At 43.8% G+C, this 27,472-nt stretch overlaps 1 protein-coding gene across 1 annotated transcript; it reads left to right on the plus strand.

Moving 5' to 3' along the window:
• The first annotated feature begins 181 nt into the window (after window positions 1-181).
• Window positions 182-27,472, plus strand: SCAMP4 (secretory carrier membrane protein 4). The gene is given in 9 exon segments (XM_077841917.1): window positions 182-316; window positions 318-339; window positions 4,909-5,015; window positions 6,958-7,015; window positions 10,504-10,632; window positions 14,700-14,856; window positions 19,091-19,192; window positions 20,924-21,041; window positions 22,075-27,472. Coding segments are annotated over 9 exon segments (1,005 nt in total). The 3' UTR covers window positions 22,252-27,472.

The following is a 27,472-nucleotide window of genomic DNA, read 5'->3' on the forward strand; positions in this document are numbered from 1 at the left end:
TCAGTGCGCCTCAGGGTAAGGCCAGCCCTGGCTTCGCCGTTTGCACCCCCGCGCCTCCCCTCCCTTATAAAATTGTCCCCCGCCGGCCGCCGTAGGCCAATATCCGCCTGCCACGCCCCCCCGGCTTCAGGCCACGCCCCTCTGACTTCAGGCCTCGCCCCTTGGCCCGCTCCTTGGTCACATGACGCCGTGGCCGCCGAGGGGCATGTTGGGAGAGGTAGTCATCCTCGCGGCTGGCGGGGCCGGCCATAAGCCGTCCTGGAACTGCAACTCCCGGCGTGCCCCGCGGCTGCTGCTAAGGCCGGGAGGGAGCGGAGGGCTTCGGCGGCTGGTGCGGAGGTGAGGGCGATAAACAGCCGAGCGGGTGGCTACCCCTTGCGGGGAATGGCTTGGCGGCCCGGGAGTGGCCCCTCGCCCCGGTTAGGAACCAGGCCCCCCCGCTGCCGAGCAATTAATGGGGGAGGGGGGGTGCAGCCAGGCCAGCCCCCCCCAGCCTAGGCGAGCAATTAGTGGGGGAGGGGGGTGCAGCCAGGCCAGCCCCCCTCCTCAGCCCAGGCGAGCAATTAATGGGGGGGGGTGCAGCCAGGCCAGCCCCCCTCCTCAGCCCAGGCGAGCAATTAATGGGGGAGGGGGGGTGCAGCCAGGCCAGCTCCCCCTCCTCAGCCCAGGCGAGCAATTAATGGGGGAGAGGCTGTAGCCAGGCCAGTCCCCCTCTCAGCCCAGGTGAGCAATTAATGGAGGTGTAACCAGGCAGACCTCTTCTCCCCCTCTCGGCACTGGGGACTGATTGGATTGGAAACACTTCTGCGCCCCCCCCCCATGATCTGTCCCCCAAGTCTGACTGTTCAGCAACCATCTGTCAGTGGCAGGTTCCCGCCCATATTTTCTCTGCCAAGTTTTGCACCTTGTTGCATTGTGATTTGTGGTGAGTTGGGTGTGTAACTTCCTGGTTTGTGGATGAAAATGACCAGTTTGCATGTATGACAGTTGAGGTAATTCTGTATTATGAATGTAGAGCAAGTAAGGGTGGGAGTGCTGTCTTGTATGTGGTGCAGGTGCAAGGAGAGGCTGGTTGTACAGTGAATGTAAGGGAAAGTCACATCTGTAATGCCTGGGGGTTTTGCACATGTGGTGATTGCAAGAAGGGTGGAAGTTTTTTCAAAGCGTATCCTTGGGCACTAGTAGTTCTAAGAGGAATGGTTTCCCCCCCCCCCTTTTTGTTCTTGACTGTGAAACACTTTCAGAATATATTTAGCAAAAAGTATTTCTCTCATGCTGTAGTGATGAGACCTTTGTGGTATTTATCTGTGCTGTAGACATTTGACATGTAAATAATTGATGATTTATTTTTGTGTGTGTTTTTAATTTTACTTTGGGTGTTAGTGTTGTCTGCTGCAGAGGTCCCATTTGTAGCTAGGCCAATCTGAGTAGTTTACTCTTGGGGGAATTCTGCATCACTGCGTGTGCACAGAATTCATATTCCCGCCCCCTGCAGATTTCTTTTCTTTCCTGCAGAAAAATGACTTCTGATGAGGGAGCAAAGGGAAGCCACAAGAGCAGCCACGCACACCTTCCTGGCAGCACAAGCAGGTCTGTTCAGCACCTAGAGCAGCCAATAGAGACGTAAATCACCACCGGGTGTGTGTGAAGGGGTGGGAAGTTGTGAGAGAGACACTGTCCTTCTCACTCCCTATTGCGGCACTCTTGGCTTGGAGGGGCATGGCTTCAGGGTGTGTCTGAGGCGGCAGGCGTGGCGCAGACTGTCCCCTCAGAAAGAGCAGAACGTAGCAGCCTGCCCGCTTAGTGAATTGTTTCCATTGTCTTTGTGAATTCCCCCAGGAGTATAAAACAGGTGTAAAAGTTTTAAGGCTTCTTTATATGGTCAGAGTGGTGTAAAGGACAGTATGGCCTTATAAGTGCGTATGGTGCTTTACTGATTACAACTGGTCTAAATTATTGGACTGAAAAGAATTCTTATCAAAATGTGCTCTATGAACTGTTTGCTACTGACTTCTCTGGAGATGGTTAGTAGCCAGTACAAATTGTGAGTTTGATTCCCCAGCCCTCACTTGCTCTTCAGTTGCCTGTGATGTAACACTGAGCATATGGCTACATATATTTGTTGACTAATAACTAGAAATAAAGGGTCAAACCTAGCTACATTACTGTTAGGCAAGGAGGTTTGGGGATTTCCTCCCATGCTCCATCCACTGTATTGTACTTTAAATAAATTACCTAAATAATTGAAACCAACATGATTATACTGCGTTGTTTTGACAAATAAAATATGCAGAATTTTAAAATATTGTGCGTAGAATTTTTAATTTTTTAGCACAGAGTTCCCCCAGGAGTAGTAGTTATAATGCAGTATGAGAGCACAGAAACACACAAGTTGGAAAAGCAAGTCTTTCTCTCCTCTGGGGCCCTCTGCTGCAATCTCTTACTCCTGTGAGTAAGGCTTATTCACAGGAGTAATCCCATTGAAGCCAGTGTCTGTCTATCATGTTTTTGGAGTGTGGGATCTTGCTCGATCTACTGCGGTAGGATATGGGGCTGTAAATTCCTCCAGAACAGGTGTTGTGTTGGGCTTCCATAAACTGCCTTCTGCAAGTGCCAGATAGGCGTTGAGAGGGAGCATAGCAGTAGCATATGTTGTAAGTAGGCTTGGCAAAACTTGGTTTTTATTTTTTTTATAATTTTGACAGATAATATTAATGTCTATTTTAAGCATTTTAAATCTTTGTATCAATTTAAATTTTTACAGTTGCAGGAAATTATGGGGGGCAGGCAATAATTAATGACAGTAAACATCAAGATGCAAAAAGTTGAAGTTTTATAACTGTTAAAACACAAATTGTCAGCATCACATGTCAAAATAAATATCCTTCAATCAAATTCTAATAAGTTCTCAAGCACCATTTTTCTTTCTTTGCTGATCTGTAAACTTTGCTTATTCTTGATGGAAATATTTTTTTGTCAGTTTGGCTGTGTGTGGTGAAATTGACGCTTATCAGTAAAAACCACATCCTTCCGAGCCTGACTGTAAGCCATAGACATCCTTGGAAATCTTATTAACATAGAGCAGTCTCTAGGCTGTCTAATTGACAGAAGAGAGAGGGTGTTTTTGTCCCATCTTTCCAGCAACTCAGGATTAGGAGGGTGCAAAGGTGAAAGCCTGTCAGTTAAGACTATGCTCCCTCTCTAGTCTGACTGTGAAACTGGCTATAAGCAAAAGTGAAATTGAATTCATTTATTTTGATTGTCCATCTTTCTGTTTCTCTTCTAGGTACTCATATGGCCCCCATTATCTGAGTGCCTCACAATCTTTAATGTATTTATCCACACAACAGCCCTGTGAAGTAGGGCTGTGCTTTTATCCCCATTGTACAGATGGGAAGCTGAGGCATAGAGAGACTAAGGGGCAGATATTTAGAAGTAGTTAGGTGCCTAACTCCCATTGACTTCAGTGTGATTTAGGTGGTGCCTAGATACTTTTTAAAAATCTGGCCTTAAGTGGCTTGCTGAAGGTCTCACAGGCAGTTTCTGACAGAGCAGGGAATTGAACCTGGCTCTCCCAAGTAACTCTCTAATCTAGGAAAAAAGCGCATAGGCCATACTTACAGGTTGTCAGGGGAGTCTTATCTTGGGGCAAGCAATAGCTACATGGGGAACAAAATATTGATAACGGGTTCTTCAATCTAGCAGACCTAGTTAGAACAAGAACCAATGGTTAGAAGTTGAAGCTAGAAAAATTCAGACTGGAAATAAGGTGCAAGTTTTTAGTAGTGAGAGTAATTAGCCATGGAACAATTCACCCAGGACTGTGGTAGATTCTACATCACAGACCATTTTTAAAGCAAGATTAACTATTTTTCTAAAAGATCTGCTCTAGTTCAAACAGGAATTAATGGATGGAAGTGCTATAACGTGTTATCCAGGAGGTAAGACTAGATGATCACAGTGGTCCCTTCTGGCCTTATTGTCTATGATTATGAATCTAAAAGTCTCAGGTTAGCATCCTAACAGCCAGACTGTCCCTTCTCCAAGCTAAGAGAAATTCAAAAAATCAATGAAAGGCACAAACAGCGAAAAATAAATCCAATTTAAAACCTTCCCTTCTGACAACTTAAGATATTACAACATAGGTAAAGAAATACACGTATTTATGACATATGACTTTAAACATGATGTATCCCTTTAATGTAGTTTGTTGCCTGCTTCCTGTGCAGACAACAGTGTCCTGTTTCTTGCATTTTTAAAACAGAAAATGTTACCCTCAACAGGATACAAGGGCATTTTGTATTTTTGAAATGGAGACAGTAGCAGCTTTCATTGAACCCCGTCTTGGTTTTGTGAGTCATGTGAATTGGACTGTAAACTTTGAGTTATTCATGTTTGCTTAGGAGCATAGTGGAAAAGGGAAGAGCATTTTACATCCAGGTTTCCTTTAGTTTCCCCCCAGCAAGATGGATTTTAATTGAAAAGTCTTGGCTGCAGAGAGTGGTGGGGTGATGCATTTTTAATCTGTTCTTTTCAGTTGACTTAAAGTTTCTATATGAATGTACAATAGAACTTACATTTCTGTTAGTATCTTTCATACAACTGTATCACAAGACATAAGTCAGTTATGGTATCTATGTGCAGATGTAAATGCTCATCCATATGTCTTCTTGCTTAACTGCTTATCAATATTTGCAGTGCAGCTGTTTCACTACACTTGTATCTTGCAGCTGGAGTTCACTGATGGCTAAGACTTCTTCAAATAGAAATATAGCATTGTATGGGCTATATATGCTCAAGTCAGTGAGAACTGAGTAACGTTGTCACCTTGCAGGAGCAGGATCTTTCTTCTGTTTTATCATAAATCTAAGGTGTCTTCTCCTCGAACATGCAGTCATGTATTTGCAGGAGTCCCTGGCAAAATAAATGACAAGTTGGGAGTGTGTAATAACAACTCAATTACCAAGCCATTTCAGAGCACTAAAGAAAAGTACTTCAAGGTCCAAGCCAACAATGTAAGTGCATATCCTCATACAAAGAGTTTGAGCTTGCTTCTACTGAAGTCCATGGCAAAGCGAACAAATGAGAGGAATCTAAATAAATTGTGGAACCTGATCCTGCATCACTTAACTTGCCCATTGGCTTTTTCTTCCTTGCAAAAAGGTGGTGGTTTTTTGGTTTTGTTTTTTTTATATTGAAATTGCTATGGTACCTCCCATCTTTTCATGTACTATGTATATATACTTGCTACTGTATTTTCCACTCCATGTATCTGATGAAGTGGGTTTTAGCCCATGAAAGCTTATGCTCAAATGAACTTCTTAGTCTCTAAGGTGCCACAAGGACTCCTCGTTGTTTTTGGTGCAAAATGTGTGCAGACCAAGTGATAGACAAGACAAAGGGTGAGAGAAGAAACAGAGGGTCAGAGATGTAAAGTGAATTGCTTCAAGTCACAACAATTTAGTGGCAGTTCTTCTTACTCGCAAGTTCAGTTTCCTGGTCTCAAGATCACACTGCGGTGTGAGGTGGAACTTTGTATGTGTCTGTTGTTTGTCATATTAAAGTAAGGGCTGACTTTTTTCTTTCATTTTACTAGTTATTTTTGTTGGTACTTAAAATTCTGGTTTAGAACTGTGGCCAAAACAATGGGGGTTTTTTTTGTATTTTTGTTTTTTTAAAGGATTCTTTGTTTTCAACTGGGATTTACTGAAAGCATTGGCACACATTTTCTGTTCTTTAAATATCAAGTAGATAGAATCAGCTATCTGTGGTTCAGGATCCAAACCTGCAGCTTTTACTCACACGGTTAATTCCACTGAAATCAGTGGAATTGCTGAGCAGAATAAGGGTTGCATGATTGAGTCCTCCAAGAATTGCAATAATAAGAATGGTTCTCCACCCTCTCCCCATTAAATAATCTTTATTTGTAAAGTCTCTGAATATTTTTGCATGATTTTTTTAAAAAAAAATTAATGATGGAATGTGTGACTTCTTTGGGAGTTCTGTACTGCAGTCTGGTTCCTTGCCAAACTGTTATGTAAAAGAATTCTCTGTGAAGATAAACTATGTTGTCAGTTTGTGTTGCATCTGTGATTTTTTGGGGGAGGGGAGGGAGGGAGGGATGTTTTTCTTAGCAAACAATTGGTTAATAATTGAGGCCTGGTCTACAGTGGGAAATTTTATCAGTATAACTACTACCTCTCTCTGTGTAATTTTCACGCCTCCAAGAGAGGTAGGTATACTGACCTAACCCCCCGGTGTAGACATTGCTAGATCAACGGAAGAATTCTTCCATCAACCTAGCTACCGCTTCTTGGGGAGGTGGACTACCTATTCCAATGGGAGAACCTCTCCCATAGACATAAGCGGTGTCTACGTTAAAGCACTATGGCGGCGAAGCTGCTGCTGTAGCGTTTTAAGCGTACTCATACTCTAACAGTTATGAAAGTGCCATGGTGAGCTGGGGAACAGTCAAATCATTATGTCTGCTGGTCTGGCACCAGTTTCTTCCCCTCTGAGTTTTTGTTTGCTTGGACCTGAGTCCAAACCAGGCTCGTTTGTTTCAACTTGTCTGCCTTCAGCTGGAATGTGCATGTGTTCTGGCAGCAGTTTCCTGTGCAACCTCTGACTGTGCCAGGTACATTTAGCAATAAAGCTGCTAAAGTTGTTGACCGTGAGGTTGTAATTAATTAAGCCTTCAAATGTAGCATCCCATTAATACAAATGGGGTAATTCATATTTCTCTTAGTGATACTGTTTGAGCCTGCCTACTCTGTACAGTTAGAAACAAACAGTGTGCACTGGAAACGCTATGCTGGCAGTCAAGAGCTAGAATAATGAATTTTTGAAAAAATGTGGACTTCGTTGAAAATTTTAAAATGCCTTTAAAATTGGGGTTTCTGTGAATGTGGGTTACAATTATATGCGATTGATCTGATTTCTTTCTTTCTTTAATAGATTCATTGCTGTCTGATTTCAAAATTTCTCCAAGGAACATTTCTAGCAGAAATGGCAGGTAAAGAGCAGTACTAAATACGGAGAAATAAAAACGATGGCAGATAATGTTTCAGCAGTGTACAGTGATCAGCATAGTGGATTAGGCATGATAAGCTTTTCTTCTTCTCTCCATAGGCCCTTCACATCCCTTGTAGAGCCTTCTGGCTGCTCCCCTTTTCCTCCCTTCCGCATACTCCTATTTTACACTGTGTTTGTCCTCAAGGTCATTAACTGAGGTCCCCATCCTGGCCATAGAAGGCTGGATGTGACTTAGATGCTTGTGTGGAGGAAATTGGTTACTGCAGTCCCTTCCTACAGAAATTAAATGTCTGCTTCCACAGCACTCCTAGCTGCATTATGAACTTTAACCAAGGGCTTAATTCTGCTCCCATTGAAAACAAAAGCAAAACTCCCATTGACTTCACTGCGAGCTGGAACGAGTCCTGAGTTTATACATCCTCTAAAATTGACAGTGTTTTTTAGCAAACATTGTGCTTGCTGTAGTCTAAAAGTCTTGTCCCAGAGCAAAAGCGAGTATTGTAGAAATCTCTGGGGCACGTGATCAGATCTGAGAGAGAATATTTTCTTACATTCCTGTTGTTCCGCCGAAGAAACCGCAAACAGTTTAAAATTGTATATGCACAGCAGCCCTAAAATGTAGCCAACTCTGGGGTGGGCGGTTAGCAGCCAACTGGCACACAGCGTGGTACACAACAATAGAGAATAATAGAGGAAAATTTTGGCCACTGACAAACGCCTTTAGCCAATTACCATGGGATCATTAATTTCCAGGCAGTGCAAAATGCAAAGTAAACATTATGGTACTAAATGTATCTACCTTAGAGAGCTGGAGGGCTTATCTGAATGTGCCAGGGTTTGAACCTGTGCTTCAAGGAAATCTATGGGCCAGATGCACTGGTGGCTTGCCGTCACGGAAATGCTGGTGAATGAGACCCCCTTGCGGGGAGGGAAGGAGAGAGGGATCTGCAGTAACCTAAAGTGGCTGCAACTACATTTTGGGAGAGGGGATAGAGAAGGGGCTAGCAGCACCCTGATAAAGAGGCTGTGGGCAGACTGTTCCTTTAGCATCACAGTGAGGCTGCTCTTATTGCTGGTGTTTCTATAGAGAGCAGTTCATTTTGCCAGAGCAGCTTTTTATCTTCTCACACAGAGATGATGGCAAGAGGGGGGGAACTCTCTGGGCCTGAAAGGTCATGTTAAGACACTTGTCTTGTCTTCTGTGCCATTTGGAAGTTTTCCCAGGACATTTTTCTTCTCTTCCTCTGATTGTTTTTAATTCTGTTTTACTGAAACTGAGGACTTGAAACAATTAGTCACAGTGCCCTGGAATCAAACTTTTAATCAGCACTCAAAGGCAAGAACAGATATTCCCAAATATGTAGAAATGCACACATGGTTATATTAGATATTCATGCGTGCGTATCTTCCCAGCAGCTAACAGCAGTTTGGATTACACAATTTAAGGACTCCTATTACTTTTTTAAAAATCAGAGGTTTAAAAAATAAAATGCATATAAGAAGGTAGATATCTCTCTGCTCCTTGTGTGGCTGTCCCTACTGTCTGTATAATGGTGTCTGAATTTATGGCTTGGTTTGCTAGGGGCAAGGCTGAATGATAATAGAAATGTTGGATTTGGAAGGCAAGAAGGCCATGACTTATGAAATTCATAACAGTAAAAACATCCCTGATATATGCAGGGCAGATAGTCCCATGAAGAGTTAGTGTGACTCATTTTCCCCTTTGACTGGATGGCATCCTTTTAGTATCATAGAATATCAGGGTTGGAAGGGACCTCAGGAGGTCATCTAGTCCAACCCCCTGCTCGAAGCAGGACCAATCCCCAATTAAATCATCCCAGCTAGGGCTTTGTCAAGCCTGACCTTAAAAACTTCTAAGGAAGGAGATTCTACCACCTCCCTAGGTAACGCATTCCAGTGTTTCACCACCCTCTTAGTGAAAAAGTTTTTCCTAATATCCAACCTAAACCTCCCCCACTGCAACTTGAGACCATTACTCCTTGTCCTGTCCTCTTCTACCACTGAGAATAGTCTAGAACCATCCTCTTGGAACCACCTCTCAGGTAGTTGAAAGCAGCTATCAAATGCCCCCTCATTCTTCTCTTCTGCAGACTAAACAATCCCAGTTCCCTCAGTCTCTCCTCATAAGTCATGTGTTCCAGACCCCTAATCATTTTTGTTGCCCTTCACTGGACTCTCTCCAATTTTTCCACATCCTTCTTGTAGTGTGGGGCCCAAAACTGGACACAGTACTCCAGATGAGGCCTCACCAATGTCGAATAGAGGGGGACAATCACGTCCCTCAATCTGCTCACTATGCCCCTACTTATACATCCCAAAATGCCATTGGCCTTCTTGGCAACAAGGGGACACTGCTGACTCATATCCAGCTTCTCGTCCACTGTCACCCCAGGTCCTTTTCCGCAGAACTGCTGCCTAGCCATTCGGTCCCTAGTCTGTAGCTGTGCATTGGGTTCTTCCGTCCTAAGTGCAGGACCCTGCACTTATCCTTATTGAACCTCATCAGATTTCTTTTGGCCCAATCCTCCAATTTGTCTGGTCCCTCTGTATCCTATCCCTGCCCTCCAGTGTATCTACCACTCCTCTCAGTTTAGTATCATCCGCAAATTTGCTGAGAGTGCAATCCACACCATCCTCCAGATCATTTATGAAGATATTGAACAAAACCGTCCCCAGGACCGACCCCTATATATAACCTATGTATAACCTATTTGTAGAGGACTGTTCTCCTAAAGTCACCCCTTTCATTGTCATGAAACCATATTGGCTGCAGGCCACAAGGCCTGATTGCTGTAGCCAGAAAGAACTCCACTGGGAATGTAGGCTCTTCTGCAAGCCAATCTCCATCTGTCTCTGCCTGTGGGAGGGGAGAATCCCTGCTTTTCATCTGATTTGTTTGGTGTGGGAAACCAATATCCACCACTGCTTTTGTGCCCTAATGGATTAGATAAAACCCTCCTGCAAGGGCTGCCACCACTAGATGCAGCTAGTGACCTGCTTAGCTGGCCTCTCTCACCCTATCTAAGCTACTGTGCTCCTGAGCTAAGTCTGGAGTCTGTTTCACTGCACCTTTTGTGGTCATTTATGCCAGTGAAACACAACTGAATCAGAATGGTGGTGCTTTTCCCCTGGTTTGCACTGGGGTAAATGACTACACAGGCTACAAAACAACAGAGAATAAGCCCTAAATATCTAGGGTGAAGATAAGTGCTGATATTGGCCCATTTGAGTAAATAAACTGGATACCATGAACTAGGCATCCTCTTTTCTCCTAATGGTGGGCATGTTTGTCAGAATAGTTCCAAGCTTCCACACTCTTCTCTGTGCTTCCTCTGAGTATTTCCATGCTGGGAAAGTGCGGGTGAGGGGGCATGTCATTATGATGATTCATTAATTTAAGAGAATATGTCTGAGTTAGCTAAACTGTGTATGTTTTTGTTTTTGTAGAGAAAGTGAATAATTTCCCTCCGCTCCCCAAGTTTATTCCTCTGAAACCGTGCTTCTACCAGAACTTTGCTGATGAAATTCCCATAGACTATCAGAGTTTGGTGAAGAGAATTTACCATTTATGGATCTGTAAGTGAAATTATGAAATTTTTTGAGAAATTGTACATATTGGGCTCAACAGCTATAAAGAGGTAGATCCCCATGTATTACACATTTTAGAGTTTCACTTCTGTTCACTTATCAAGAACAAAATCTTCCTTCTAGGATACTGTGGTGTAGTTTGTGCCTGAATTTTAACCTGTTGTCCCATGAAGCTTACTTCAAAAGTAACTAGGGCAGTCAAGCGATTAATCGCACTGTTAATAATAGAATACCATTTATTTAAATATTTTTGGATGTTTTCTACATTTTCAAATGTATTGATTTCAATTACAACACAGAATACAAAGTGTACAGTGCTCACTTTATATTTTTGATTACAAGTATTTGCACTGTAAAAAAAAAAAAGATAGTATTTTTCAATTCCCCTTTTACAAGTACTGCAGTGCAATCTCTTTATCATGAAAGTTGAACTCTCAAGTGTAGAATTATGTTAAAAATAAAACTGCATTCAAAAATAAAACAATGTAAAAGTTTAGAGCCTGCAAATCCACTCAGTCCTATTTTTTGTTCAGCCAATCGCTCAGACAAACGAGTTTGTTTACATTTGCGGGACATAATGCTGCCCACTACTTGTTTACAATGTCACCTGAATGTGAGAACAGGCTTTCTCATGGCAATGTTGTAGCCTGCATGGCAAGATATTTACGTGCCAAATGCGCTAAAGATTCATATGTCCCTTCATGCTTCAACCACCATTCCAGGGGACATGCGTCCATGCTGATGACGGGTTCTGCTCGATAACCATCCAAAGCAGTGTGGACCGATGCATGTTCATGTTCATTATCTGAGTCAGATGCCACCAGCAGAAGGTTGACTTTCTTTTTTGGTGGCTCGGGTTCTGTAGATTCCCCATCGGAGTGTTGCTCTTTTAAGACTTCTGAAATCATGCTCCACACCCCGTCCCTCTCAGATTTTGTACAGCACTTCAGATTCTTAAACCTTGGGTCCAGTGCTGTAGCTATCTTTAGAAATCTCACATTGGTACCTTCTTTGTGTCTTTGCGTTTTGTGAAATCTGTAGTGAAAGTGTTCTTAAAATGAACAACATATGCTGGGTCATCATCTGAGACTGCTATAACATGGAATATAAGGCAGAATGTGGGTAAAACCAACCAGGGGACAAAAAATTCTCCCCCCAAGGAGTTCAGTCACAAATTTAATTAACGCATTATTCTTTTTTAACGAGCATCATCAGCATGAAAGCATGTCCTCTGGAATGGTGGCCGAAGCATGAAGGGGCATTCGAATGTTTAGCGTATCTGGCATGTCAAAACCTTGCAATGCCAGCTACAAAAGTGCCATGCGAATACCTGTTCTCACTTTCTGGTGACATTGTAAATAAGGAGGCAGCAGTATCTCCTGTAAATGTAAACAAACTTGTTTGTCTGAGCGATTGGCTGAACAAGTATTAGGACTGAGTGGACTTGTAGGCTCTGAAGTGTCACATTGTTTTGTTTTTGAGTGCAGTTATGTAACAAAAAAAAAAAAAACCACTACATTTGTAAGTTGCAATTTCATGACAAAGAGATTTAGTGTGCCACAGATGGTTCGAAACTCAAATTGGCCTGATCAGCCACTCAGGTGTTCACAGAAAACAAACCAATCAGTGATATCATAGTGATCTTCGAACTTGAAGGACGCACAACAACCAACCCCCACCCCGTTTTGGGTCAGGACCCCCAGTTTGAGAAACCCTGCTCCTGAAGATGAAAAAAATCCTTTTGCCCTGCCAACCCTTTCCTCCCAAAATACCTGTCATCCCAGCTTCCCTTCTGGTTACAGAAATAACTTTCTCACTGAGGGACACAATACACACTTGATGCTGTGGGTTTTATTCCAAATGTTGTGTGAGAGAGAGATGTGTGTGTATAAACAATAGGATGATCTGTCATTTCATTGTTCTTTTGTTATTCAGAGATGCTGAAAAAAGCTCTAATTTTCTTGCCTGAAGAAACTGCTTGTCTCCTCCAGACTGACTAGTTAAATGTTGCATGCAGTAAAGCTGCCTTTGTGTGTGGATGGGTTGTTTTTTTTTTTTTAAACAAAGCATCCCTCATTCAATTTAGTGGAAAAATGGAAAGGTGCCAGCCATTTAGGCAACTGGGCCACATGTATGTCTGAGCAGACCTGGGCTTTCCTCTGTGCATTTTAGATTTCCATCTGCTGCACGTTTTCTGTTTGGGTCATTCTGGGTTTCTGGGGTGGGTGCGGCATAAAGGTGAGAGAAACAGATCCAAAGAGAGGACAAAAACATTTAAAATAAATACATACTAGAAAGCTGAGGGGTCATTATTTTAATTGGATTTGAACATTTAATAACAAATGGTGTAGTGAGATTTGGGGTATCCTGTACCAGAGCTCCTACTGCTGGAGAACAAATGCCTGTGTAAATCACATTTTGCGTTACAGCTTTATAGGCACCATTGATTTAAAGGGTTTTTATTATTTGCTTGTTTTTATAGCCCACGAGTTATCAAACTAAAAATTCTAGACTCTCCAGTTATTCACTTTAAATAGGATTTAACTTAAAAGTGAGTTTTCCCTTTGCTAAATCTTAAGGCATCTGCAAACCAGGGCATTTAAAGCAAATCTTTTGTTAACCTTTTACAGTTAACTTATACCAGGAAGTGAAACCTGCATAACTGAGCGAAGGATTTTTTTAATTAAAACTGCTTTTTTGATTATGTTAACTCCCATTTAACTTAAATGCCTGAATAATCAGTTAGAAACTTCTTGTATTAAAGATTCAGCTGTGTATCTTCCCAGTATGATGTGTTGGTACACAATCATTTATTAATTACTCAGTGTCCCCAAAGTCGGTTAGGAGGGGACATATAATTGGCTGAGCTTGCGAGACACTCAACTTGATGGTATAAGGCATCTCTGTTTGGATGGTTAAGCATTGGAATGAATTGCCCAGGGAGGTGTAGATAATACTTAGTCCTGCCATGAGTGCAGGGGACTGGACTAGATGACCTCTCTAGGTCCCTTCCAGTCCTATGATTCTATATAACTTTTTAATGCTCCATCCTATCTGTTCTAAAATTTCTGGGAATTTTCCAGGTATCAATGGGCAGAACTCAATTGATATTGTGGGGGGGAATCAGAAAGCGGGAAGGTGGAAAATGGCATCACACTGAGCTCCTGGCATCAGTTTAGCATAGCCACAGCTTCAAGCCCTCTGTAATTGTCTTTAGATTGAAGAGCCACTTGATGGAAGCTATTAAAACTTTCCAGCATAACACCCTGTCTCATCTCTGCTCATCCTCCCAATAGAGTTAAACATGTTGAAACCTTGAATGATGCATCTCCCAGGCAGGAAGAAGTAAAATAATGTTTGAGGCGGGGGGAGAGGACCTGTGCAGACCCTGGCATTGAGGGATGTGGAATCCTGTTACGGGAGTTGGGGGAAATAGGGACACACAGAGTCTCTTCCACGGAGGGCAATTGGGAGATCCTGGTATAGGAGAATAGGGTGCCCAGAGCCCCTGGCAGGATGGGGGACAGTGGTGTGCGGGAAACCCACCACAGAGCCCTTACTTGGACTCCATGTGCTAGCCAGGGAAGCTACTTGTGCAGGGGGTGTTTTTTCAATGGATGATTCCACTCCTTTAAAGACCCTTCTGTACCATTCTTGGGGCATAAAGGGACCTTGATGTAACTAAAAATCTGGCAACTCAATTTTACTTTGTAACAATAGAGGTCCAAATCCTGATCTTCCACTGATCCCTTCACTTGCAGAATTATCCACCCAGTTTTTCTTCCACTAACATATGCTCACAAATGAGTCCCTTGATTTCTCTACTGGTATCTGCCCCATTCCAAAACTGACCATCCCTAGCAGCAGTTCTTCCAAGTTACAGCAGAAGCCATGCCTTGTGGTCAGCGTGTTGATAACGTCCACCCCAATCACTTCATTGTGCTAACAATTCCTCCCATAACAAGGTCTCCTTGTATTATAATACAAACCATTTGCTTTTTTTCTGAAGGCAGCAAACAGCACTACTTATGCCCTCTCCTGTTCTCTCTTTATAGTTTACTGCATCACACTAGTGGTGAATCTAATTGGCTGCCTGGCCTGGTGGATTGGTGGTGGTTATGGCGTTAATTTTGGCTTGGCCATCCTTTGGCTTTTTCTCTTCAGCCCCTGCAGTTACATATGCTGGTTCCGGCCTGCATACAAAGGTTTTCGGTAAGTAGACACTCATCTTCTTCCTTTGATCAAAGGGTTTCCTCTGAGAGGTTCGTTCAGTAAATGTTGATCAAGAGGACAATGCCCGCAAGCTGTTATCTGTCAGGGCAAAGATTAAGGAGAAAGTAAATGGAATATTCAGTTACAACAATATTTGGTTAAGAAAGTTTGGCCAGCTCAGGAGCTTATAGATGAAGCTATAGGGCTTCCCATCTCTGGGTGGCTGGTTTGAATCCAGCCCAGGTAGAGAGTGACTCAAAGCTGCTGCTGTCTGGTGGTGGTTTGGTAGCTGCTTGTTTGTATTATGATAGTGGTTAAAGGGATCCGATTGTTCTAGTGCTATACAGATATGGACTAAGAGCTAGTCTCTGCCCTAGAGAGCTTACAGTTGAAACAGACAAGATGGACAAAGGGTGGAGGTAGTGGGGAAGGATACAGTCTACAAGCTACGTATGAGCTCGGTGAAGAATACTATGATTAGCGAGAAGTATCCATGCCCACAAAACACCACCCTTGACACAGACTGGCCCCTTGTTGGCAGAGAGGTCCAGGCCTGAAAAGGCCACAGAAACTTAGTTTCTCTCTTGTCCCCATGAAGGGTTCCTTCAGAACCGGGCTGATTCACATTGGTGAAGGGGGGCTCGCAATAAGATCTTGCACTGCTGATGACCATGCCGTATGACCTGTTCTGTGGTCATTGCAGCACTGTTTGGTTTGGCACTTTCACAAGCATGAAATCCATATTTTAAAAACTTAAAATTGTTAATGAATTGTGATTATTAAATATCCCTGGGGTTACCTAAGCATTCACATCACTAATGGTATGGGAGACATTCTTCAAAAAGCTTGTATGAGATTTTTGGTTTCTCAGTTCTTTATGGGAAAGCTGTACAAAAACAGCTTGCTAAGAACTGTTCTGTTTTTTGTCTCTAGGCACAGCATCTAGTTACGCATATTGGGAGGGGGTATTTAAATAAAAGCAGCATACAAAGACCAGGTCTCTTCTCAAACTGCACAAATCTATTTAAAATCCTACTTTTTTTTTTAAAATTAATAATCATTTGCATGTCTCTAGTGCCTGCTGGGAATTGCAAAGCACTTTGCAATCATTAGTGTATTGAGACTCACATCTCTTTGAGGGACTTGTGTTTAATCTCCATTTTGCATAGGGAAACTGAGGCGTGGAGAGGGGAAGTTTATTTTCCCAAGGTCCTGCAGCAAGTCACTAGCAGAACTGACAGGAGTCTGTCATTCCAGTTTCCTAGAAACCTTCTCTCCCTTCCTTCATGACCAGTGTGGTTTTTTTTTTTTAAATTGGTTAATCATCATTCTATGGTAAGAAGTTAATTTAGAAAAAAGCATAAGCAGCTGGCAGGAATAGAAGCAGACAGACTAAGGCCCTGATTCTAGAAAGCACTCAAGTATATGCTAAATTTTAAGCGTGTGCCGGGGGGACTTACGCAAGTGCTTAACTCTAAGCATGTGCTCAAATGCTTTCCTGAATCTGCATCTAAATGCTCACCTCAAATACTAACAAAATGTGTGCTAATGTACTGGAGATGATTAAAACCATAGCAACTAAATTAATTACGTTATAGAATTCAAAGGAAATAACTTCTAAAAGGATATGAAAAGCAAAGCAATTGAATCATCTGAAATTCTTAAAGGAAGTGAAAAATGAAATCTGAGAAGTGTTACTCTATTGGGCTGTGTTTTTTTTTGTTTTTTTTCCCTTCCCCTTTCCTAATTCAGAAGTCCCTGGGGTTTCCAAGTCACTAGCGGAACTCTGTTCAAAGAGCACTTTCTATTCCAAAGTCTGGGGAAAATTACTCCTCCACAATGCTTTCCTCTTGGCTTTGTGGACTAAGATTCTAATTATTTCTTTAATGCTGTTTGTATGTGTTTGTGCAACTGAATGCTGAAAGGCCCTTGTGATTATCCTGTGTAAATACTTCTCTATAAAATCAATACCCAAGGGACAGGCCAGCAAGCCACAGAGCAGTTAGTTTGGAGGAGACTTTAAAGAAAATAGCGGTGTAATCGGGGAAATCTTTTTATGAGAAAGGAATATTGTAGCCAGATTCATTACAGCCAGTCTCTCTTCTAGAGAGTCAGGTTAGACCCACTTGCTAGGCTTATTCCCAGATGTTACAGCCATGGTAGATATTGGGATAGCATACTCCATGGATGGTTTTGTGAAACATTCACCATATGTCCACGTCCAAAGTTAAATTAGGTGCAGAGCCTTGGCATGAGAGCAGAGATGTGGCAAATTTCCAGCGGAAAGGTGGATCAGAATTCACCTTTTCCACATGTTCTAGCTCAGTGGTATTCAACCTTTTTTCATTTGCGGATCCCTAAACCAATTTCAAATGGAGGTGTAGACCCCTTTGGAAATCATATAGTCTGCAGATCCCCAGGGGTCCTCAGACCACAGGTTGAAAACCACTGCTCTAGCTGATTCCCATACACCCCTTCAAATTGAGATTTCTTCACTATTGCCAGGTCATTGTCATGAGAGTCCATTTAAAGGTCCTGCCTGGAAAGTTGTTCTTTCACTGTGATTTGGTTTCAGTACTGAGACAAATAGTCCATGGTTAAGGTAATTCTATCACCGTAAATGTGCGATGCTCAGATCCAGTATTCAAAAGGAGAATGCCATGATGGTAGCATTTTGCTATTCTGTAGCATTGTCCAACCCAGGATGTCCAGTCTCTTTCACAACCCCCCTGTGAGGCAACAATACTATTGGACACAGAGGCCACATCTTCTATTGACCTGCCTTTTGTGGAGGTATTCATGCAACTTTACACTCACTTTGCACTGGTGTAAATGACTGCATAAGGTGTAGGGCAAGAGAGAATCAAGTCCTGAGGGTTTCCAACTTGCCCAAGGTCAGCCCTGTTCATTTGCTCTCGTCATTAAGTACCAGATTTACAACAGTATTTAGGTGCTTAAATGTGCAGATAGGCACCTAAGAGGAATTACATACTCAAGGGGAGTTAAGAACCTAACTCATTTAGTTGACTTTCAATGCGAGTTAGGTACCTGTCCTGCTTAGGCACCTAGGGGATTTTAAAAAGCTCCTCTGTGCATCTTTAGGTGCCTAAATACCTTTGTACATCTCGCCTAGAACACACCACCTCCCTGTTTCTGTGGTTCAATGGATTTGATGTCAATAATTTGCTCTATTAAATGTCATCAGGTATGAGTGGATCCAGAGCTGAACTTCCATTTAAACTAGCAGTATTCCTTGCCAAAGAACGGCTGACTAATATGGGGGGTGGTAGATGAAGACACTGCCTCTGATGGTACCATCTGTGCTACTGTTGCTGGATGGTACGGCTAGGGCTCTGGTAGAGCTATGCTGACCCCCGGTACATCTTGTGATGGAGAGGCCATTGAGCACACCTAATTTCGGTAGCCACCATGCGTACCTGGACCACGAACATAAACTCTGCTGACTTCGTTCAGTAGTTTGGCACCTGCCTGACCTATCCAGCCAAAAGACAGAGGTGCTGTGGAGTTACAAAAAGCAGCGTTGCCTCTGAACACAACTGCTTTCCCCAGGCAGCATTCCACCCAGCTCATGAGGCTCAAACGCACTCTGTACATGGCTGTCAGAGCTGTTTTTCTTCCTAATCCATCCCAGAGCTGGGTTATCAGTGGCCCACTTCCTTAACCACAGGTGTGTAAACTGATGACAAACAGCCACTGGGATATTCCCAGCTAGGATTCTTGTTCTCAATAATTGCATGTAATGCACATACAGGATCTCTCTGGCTGCCAGCACTCGTACCCATGTGTTCCCATGGCTTTGTGCCTGATCACAAATGGATGGGTTGCATTATGAAAAGCACAGGTGTCAAACTGCATTGGGTTTAGACATGCAGTCAGGATAACGCAGCAGGTGCTTTCTCTTCTGCAAGAGACTGCTGAGGTATTGATGGGAAACATGCCTCTCTGAAGGTGGTCATACGTCTAATTAGTTTTAGATCAATTTCAGGACCTAGGTTTATTGAGGGAGATTAAGTCCCGATGATGCAGAGACCTGTGTGTTTCCAGCACTCGAGAAAGGGGGGTGGGGAATATTCGTCTTCAAGGTACAAAACTGAGTGGGGATCCATTGCTTCATGATAAAGTGTGTATGGAGGGAGTGGGGACACAGTAACATGGTACAGTACAAGGTGATAAACCCCATGCATTCTCCCTAATATCCTCTCTCATTTCACAGGTCTGACAGCTCTTTTAATTTTATGGCTTTTTTCTTCATCTTTGGTGCCCAGTTTATTCTGACTGTCATACAAGCAATCGGTTTCTCCGGCTGGGGTGCATGGTAAGCAGGATGCTCCCATTGTCTTTGAATGGAGCACTCAGTCCATGTCTTCTCTCCATCTAGCTGCAGAGATTTTTGTCCCATAGGATCTATGTTCCACATTTCCACTCATTAAATGCTGATGTTTGGGGGTGGGGAAGAGTTGGGGGAGATGATAGGGGAAGGGGTTTGATGAAGAAAGGGTCCTGGTTAGAGTGAGGGCATGGTCTCAGCTCCTCATCTCACTAAGGTAATGACAGAATATGTTACATGATTTGAGCCAGCATAGGATTTTCATCCGGTCTGTTCTTTCAGGGCTACGTGTTTTCCCCCACCCTAATAAATAGGACTGTGAAATCGGGTCTTTTGTGTGCTTTTTACCCTACACTATACAGACTTCACGGGGGAGACGAGCATTTCTCAAATTGGGGGTCCTGACCCAAAAGGGAGTTGCATGGGAGTCGCAAGGTTATGGGGGGGGGGGGAGGGGTCACAATATTGACATCCTTACTTCTGCACTGCCTTCGGAGCTGGGTGGCTGCAGGACGGCAGCTGTTGGCTGGGCACCCAGGTCTCAAGGCAGCACCCTGCCAGCAGCAGCGCAGAAGTCAGGGTGGCAAGACCATACCAGGCCACCCTTACTTCTAAGCTGCTGCTGGCAGCAAACTGCCTTCAGAGCTGGGCTCCCAACCAGCAGCTGCTGCTCTCCAGCCACCCAGCTCTGAAGGAAGTTCCACTGCCGGCAGCAGCACAGAAGTAAGGGTAGCAGAACCGCAGCCCCCCCTACTATAACCTTGTGACCCCCACAACTCCTTTTTGGGTCAGGACCCCAACAATTACACTACCGTGAAATTTCAGATTTAAATAGCTGAAATTGTTAAATTTATTATTTTTTTAAATCCTATGACCGTGAAATTTGACCAAAATGGACCGTGAATTTGGTAGGGCCCTACCAATAAATAACCATTTCTCCCTCCATATGACCACACCATTGCCGCGGAGAAGCCACCTGTGAGTTTGCAGCAAGGTTCCAACCCAGCTTCTTGGGCGTGAGAGTGAGGAGATCAAGACATCTTATCCTTTCTTCCCATCTTCCCCGTGCACATAAATTTCACTTCATCTCCAGTCTACAAAGCTAGAGTCCCAACGTTCATCCTTAAATAATAATTGGAGGGTATGTTCTTGACCTTACCTGTTTAGGTCACAGAAGGTTGATAATTTAATCTGCCATCTTTAGAGCCTGGATGCAAATCCTGGATGCAAATCCTGCTGAAGCTAGAATAACGGGGGGAAAGTGCTACGCAGAGTGCTGTGTTTAAACGCTGCTCCTCAGGGTGCCCATGAGGCACAGTGTGAAGACCTGTGGGAAATGGAGACTCAGCGCTAGGTCAAGGACTCTCAGGTTCCTGGTTCTTAACCCCAACTTTATTCCACTAGCCCCCATACTACCTCTGCACAAGTGAAAATAAATTTGGTTCCCTGATGGATGTTTGTTTACCTCCTAAATCCTCACCATTCAACTGGCTTCCAGGCCCCTAGAGAAATTCACCTAGCAGGGGATGTTGCAGGTCAGGACTTGAGGTGCCTTGACAGAGATGTGCAGGGGGGAGTGCCTACCTGTACTGCAGCTGGTTCTTGCCCTAGTTCGTTTGTTTTTTCCATGCATATCTTGGAACTTTACAACTCCCTTGCAAATATTTTCAGGTTGGCGGTCACAACAAACTACCGTCTCTGTATTTCACTTTCTTCCAGCGGATGGTTGGCAGCCACTACTTTTTTCAGTACCAGTGTTGCCGCGGCTGTGTTCATGCTGTTCCCAGCCATACTGTTTACGGTGTCGGCAGTTGCGATGTCCTTCTATCTCCTAAGGGTAAGTGCCTCAGTTGCCTTTCTGACATGAAGTATCTGTCAGTTCTGTGCATCAAAGCAAAGTGAATCATCAGCTCGGTGGTCGCTGTACCCACTCGCATCCTATAAAGTTGAGAGTATAAACCGTGAGGGGGTTGTCCCCCTGCCAAGCCTGATCCCCTCCAAGGCACATCTAGATGAAAGGTTGAGTGCGCAATTGAGGGTTCCCTCCATGCAATGCAACCGTGTCCCTCCCAGCATGAATCCATGGACAACCATTGATTCGGAGAATTAAACCTGTTGAGACCCACACAATGACAGATGGGGGTGGTGAGAGGGAGGTTCATGGGAGGATCTTTCTCCTTAAAGTGGTCTGCAAAAAGAAAAAGCTGGAGAGCCACTGTCCTAGGGAATACAACAGGAGACACTTCACCATAGTATTTCTGTTGCACTTCATCTGTCACACAAGGTGATGCCAAAGCTGACCAGTCCAGCAAAGTGTTCTCTACCCCAAAGCAGCTGCCATCAGGACAGTTTACCTCTGGAATGTGGGAGCATACTGCCTTCTTTGAGATCACACGTTGGTTGGCATCTGTGTGGTAGGGTGGCTGAAGAAAGTCACTCCTCCTCCTGCACCTCTATACACCCAGCTATATAGTTCTCCTATCGTGTACCCAAGCTTTGCCAGTCTGGGATGCAGCAATTTCAGTAATAGTGAATTATAGGTAAACTGACCTAGTTTGGATGAATTGCTTCTAACATCATTACTATGCAATTCCCCAACCTGAGTTCGTCATAATGCTGCAGTGGGTTAAAAGACTCTATGTAGATCTTATCTAGCTGCTTCTCTGTTGCCGTCTGCTGCACTGTTCTGTTTATAGCGCCCTTGTTCCTTTGGAATGTGGACACTTGAACAGAGATGTTACCAGATACATGGGACAGCACTAGGAAGTGTCTAGTATATTAGGCATTATCAAAGTGACCATAGCTCTTGTTGGAAAGGGAACTAGATACTTGCTGCTGATTCTTCCCTTGCTCTCTTGATTACCTATTAGGTACATAAAATTTACCGAGGGGCTGGCGGAAGCTTTCAGAAAGCCCAGGATGAATGGAACAGCGGCTCATGGAGGGACCCCCCGAGCAGGGAAGCTCAGTACAATAACTTTTCTGGAAACAGTCTGCCACAGTATCCCACGGTGCCCAACTATCCCACGGGAAATCAGTGGCCTTAAGCAGCAACAGCAGTCAAACTGCCTGGATTATCTTTTTTTGGTCTCATCATTATTATTTTTATTATTTGAAAATATCACTTGTTTTTTTTTCCCATCATCTTTGGGGTTTTTTAATTCCCTCCTCCCCCATGACTGCAGAAAATCTGTGCACTCAGCGTGTACTGCCTCCAGGGATTTGCCCATCTCTGTTGGAATGTTTTATTTTGTGCACAGATGCCAGTATTTGCCTTGCTGCAGACCGAGGAACTATTCGCTGCCCTTGCTTGGGGGAATCCTCCAATGATCTGTACATGGAAAAGGCTGATTTTCCCTCTGCAAAGAACACTTTAAGATGCTCTTTCCCTTCCCTCTTCAGTCATATCAGATGCACAGTACACCACAGCCATCTTCCTGTTACTGAGCAGGGGACGCAATTGGAAATGGGCATCAACGGGTATCTCCTGATGAGTTTTCTGGAATTTCTGTTTCTCGAAGGGAAATGTCTCATCTATTTTATTTTGTTCCTTGTAAGATTGAAATTGGTGGCCAGGGCTCCCTTTTTGTTCATAAGGCCCTTGAAGGTCTAAACCTTCTCTTGAGTTCTCTGTAGTAAGAAAATGCTTTAGATAACTCTGCTCACAGTGAGGGATTGCTGGGGACATTGCATCTGATTAGCAGAACCTCCACTCAGCTGGTGAGGTATTATACTGTTACAATTCGTCATCCCCCCCCCAAAAAAAAAAAAAGGTTTTTCTTACGATAGGATCTACATGCTTTGAAAGTACCACTTCATCTCACTTGCCTATAACCCTTGCTTGCTAATGGCCTGATTGAAAGCCCATTGGAATCACTGACTTCAGTGGGCTTTGGCTCAGACTGCATCAGTTATATTCACTCTTATGCAGACAGCCAACACAGGACCTAGGCATCACTTAAGTCCCGCTTACGCAGTGTCTAGATTTTGTGCTGGCCCCACGTATCCTCTCCCTCCTGATTGAATCTCACCCCATTGACAAACCCTAAAAATGTAAATAATCTTCCAGCTACAGTTCTGTAGCCAGGTGGTAGATAACTGTAAATCTGAGTACCAAGAATGACTTGTACATGAATGAACACTAAGAATGATTTGGGAGTAACTCCGTTAAAATGGATGGATTAATCCCTGATTTATTCTGACATAGGTTAGATCCGAATCTGATCAAGTTTCTTATGCTTGTGAATTGTTCTACTCCAATATGTCACCCGTTATACTACAAAATGCTTAACAGTCTTGTGAACGATCCTTTATTTAGTCATGCAGGACCACTCCCCTGATATAACGCCAGCTGTACAGCTCTTCTCTCTACTTCAGCATGCAGGCAGAGAGAGGTGGTATTGTCTTTCCCTAAGAAGTTGGTTGAGGGGAAGAGAGAGGTTCTGTTGAGGGTCTTTTCTTGCTGAGAACTAGGCTTTGTCTACACTACAAATGCTTTCTAGTATAGCTGTAACAACCAGAGCACCCAAGTATAGACATAGCATATGACAGAAGTTTTGTAGTTGGCCAGTAACACCACCTCACTGAATGATATTAGCTATATCGACAGAAGGAAGCACTGTTATGCCTGCTGAGCTGCGTCTGTATTGGGCGGGGGTTTGCTGACATAGCTATGTTGGCTAGGGGGGATGTTGATTTGTTTTTTGTTTCACACCTCCATCAGCTTAGCTATGCTGACAAAACTTTGTAGTGTAGACCTGGCCATAGTATGTGTCAGTGCTGACTCACATCCTTTTATCGATTTCTCATGTCACAAGTACTGGAATCTGTAGACAGAGCAGTCTGATTCCTTTCCATTTTGTACTATGTCAGCCCACGCAGTACAAGCTACAGTTTCTCATTTCTCCTTAAAAAATCTGCTACTCAATGTTGAGATTTTTCCAATCAGCCTGTGAGATTTGGATGCCCGATTTCCGTTAATTTTTATGAGAGCTGAGCCTTCAAAACCCTCCAGCAGCTTTGAAAGTCTCTGCTAAAGATCCTGTGAGGTGCTAAAAGCCTTCAACTTCAGAAAGACATGAAGGAGGTTTGTTGTTTGTTCAGATCTGCACTCTAGTGCTGGATTCTGCTCTGTCGTGTTGATGTGAATCCAGAGTAACTCCATAGCTAACAGTGGAGTTATGCCAAATTTACACTGAGTAACTGGAAACAGAATCTGCTCCTGAAAGGCTTCGAAAAGGTCTCCAAGCTGGATGGAATCCATTTGCAAATGATCTTTTGAAAATGGTCTCAATATACAAGTGCCTTATTCAATAATATATTAGCTCCTAGGGGAGAGTTCTCCTTCCCCCAGTGCCCCATTCCCCATTTTGTTTAGTCTTAATTTTTTCCCTATATTGTATATATTGTAAATATTAAGTAAGTGAAATGCATTACCATGGGATTTGTGTGACATCTTTATCAGATGGACCAAAGCAACTAATTAACACTGGAGGCCAAAGCCTCCTTGAACTTCAGTTTAAAAGCAACATTTCCCATTGCTGCAAAGCCAGCCCTTTGCTGGGCCTCTCAAATATCTTTCTAACACATTCCTAACGCAGTGGTGTGTGTGTGTGTGTGTGATTTGCTCATAAACACAAGGACAGATGCTTGGAGCTTTGCTAACAGAATACGGTCCAATCATGTTACCGAACTTTTAGTTGCCTTCATCTTGCGTAATGTGTTGTGTGGATTTTCTTTGCATGCTTGCCATCGAAAGGGTGGTGAAAGAGAACTGCCTGTCATTTAACTCCCTGGAAATACGAACATGCTGCCCAGGGGATGGGTCAAAATTCCCAGTGCTTGGATCCTGTTAATGGAAACTGGAGTCCTGCCTGTAATTTGCCACATCGGGAAGCCTAAACATAGCGTGGCTGCCTAACCTCATCCTTGGAGGTGTGGAATATCTTCTGCTCCTCTTGGCCATTCTTTTCAATATGGGGTGACTGCAGGTGAGTCGTAATTCCAGAAAGTTGACTCAATCAATGTGCTGCCAGAACTGTTGTGGCTTATTTTTGGAATCATAGCTATATTTTTATAAATGTAATGTTTACATTAGATTTCTAAGGAACTACCAATGTTTTGGAGAATTGTTAACCTGGACTTAGCCAACTTTTAATTTTTGTTCTGCATCATGTTATGTGGGATGCTTTGTGTCGTCTGTGGGGTTCTTTGTTGTTTTCCTTGCAGGGGTCAAATAAATCCTCATTCTACGCTCAATGAGAAGAGCCTGGCTACCTTGGAGGTGTGTGTGTAGTCATGAGGGTTGGAAGAAAATAGCGAGATCTAGTTATCCCAGTTAAGTATTTTCCTCTTAGAAAACTCCAAAGCTTCTGGGAAATGGGGGTTTTGGACAAGTAAAGGAACAGTGCATTGTGGGTGAAATTCACCCCTTTGCTGGGAGCTAGTGCAAGGCATATTCACTATTTAATTTATCCTCTTTTAGCGCTTTTCAACTCTAGATCTGAGCAAAGTCCATTACAAAGGAGGTATTGTTATCCCCATTGTGCAGATGGAGAAACTGGGCAAGCCACTTCTCTCTGTACCTGGATCACCCAGAAGGCCAGTGGCATAGCTAGGAATAGAACCAAGATCTCCTGAGTCCCAGTCCAGTGCTCTATCCACTGGATAGCACTGCCTTTCCTATGTAGCACCTAGGATTCAAGTTGGTCCTCTGCACGTAGATGAATTTCACCTGGTATGAGTTACGGCGGTGGGGGGGGGAGGGTATTAATAAGCCTTGGGTTAAACAGGCTCATGCTGTATGCTGAATTCAGTCAAGTTTCCCTACACACACCTCTTAACGTTATCCTGAAATGAATGGCGCCTCCTCAAGATTGCTTAACTTTTAGCCATTTCACTCAGAGCCAGAAAAGCACTTAGCAGAGCAGATGAAAGTGGATGTCTTCTGTCAACGGTGCAGACCCATTTGGTGTGTTCACCAAGGCCTACATTTTGGCCTCAGGAGGTCAGTGACAGCTTTGCAATTCCAGTTGACTTAGTGGAAGCAGGATTTGGCCCCAGGGTGAAATTCACTGTAGTCTGGGGGACTCGCACAAGGCCCTAGGCACCATTTAAGCAGGGTGTAAATAGCATGCAGGGCCTTGTGCTGACTACCTGCATGGGGGTGTTGGGGATATCACTCCTAGGGCACTTCTCTGCACTGTTAGCAATTTGTTAATGGTAGTAAATGGCAGCTGCTTCATATGGTGGTTTGCTGCTGTGAGGTGGACTTTCATCCCCAGGTCTCGGTTCAATGCACAGGGATAAACTCTCCTCTCAGGCATCCATCTTGCAAGTCCTTGCGTGGAACACAAGTGTCACAAGGGCGCCGCTCCCCAAGCCAAGCGTAGATCGTCATAGTCCCTTGCAATGAGTGGTTTTGCGGCAGGCACCGCTGTGCACTCACTCCCTAGTACACAAGAGCAGAGGGTCGCGTGTGGGCAGAAGATGGCAGTGTCTTGAGATGCAGGCATGACCATGGCCTTCATCGTGCTACTGAGGAACTCGGATGCTCCCCCTTCAGGTCTCCTTCCAGCTGGGGCAGGTGTGACTTGGTACCCACCCAGTCATGCTCCTGTTATTTGTGTTGCAGTTATGCCTAGGACCTCTAGGCATGGGCCAGGACCCCACTGTGCTAGGTGGTGTACAAACTAAAGTCTAAAAGTCCCTGCCCCAAGGAGCTTGCCTGTGGGATCAGGATTCCCAACTAACTCTCCCTCTCAGCAGTGGTTACATTACACTCATGCCCCTACACCTGGGGAAGATCAAGCCCTCTCTGTGTGTGCCTGGCCCATGTGAAAATGTGTACCTGCTTGTTTGCCTCGCTGCTGCCACGTTCCCAATGCCTGTGTGCATCTTCCTTGAGCCCAGAATGTGAATGCTTTGTAACAGAAAGATTAAACTTGGCTGAGCAGTTTGCTTTTCCCTCTGCTTTTAAATTGGTGGATTTTGTATTCTCTGCTTATGAACTAGCCCTACTTAGTTCTCCCCACCCCGCGATGAGTGGAGGGTTAGCAGATGTATGTTTTCCGACAGTAATACAGTAGCTTTTATAACTAGCTTACTAATGCTACGCTGGATGTAGAGCATGAATTGTATTGATCTCTCCACTACGTGTCTGTGTGCTGCCCTTTCACGCCACTGTATTTGATGCTGAATTACAGCATGCTGGAGCATTCTAGTGAAATAAAAGTCAAACTGTGTTGCTTTTCCTGTCTTCAACTCTAA

This window comes from Eretmochelys imbricata, chromosome 25 (assembly GCF_965152235.1).
Source record: "Eretmochelys imbricata isolate rEreImb1 chromosome 25, rEreImb1.hap1, whole genome shotgun sequence".
Taxonomy (NCBI): domain Eukaryota; kingdom Metazoa; phylum Chordata; order Testudines; family Cheloniidae; genus Eretmochelys; species Eretmochelys imbricata.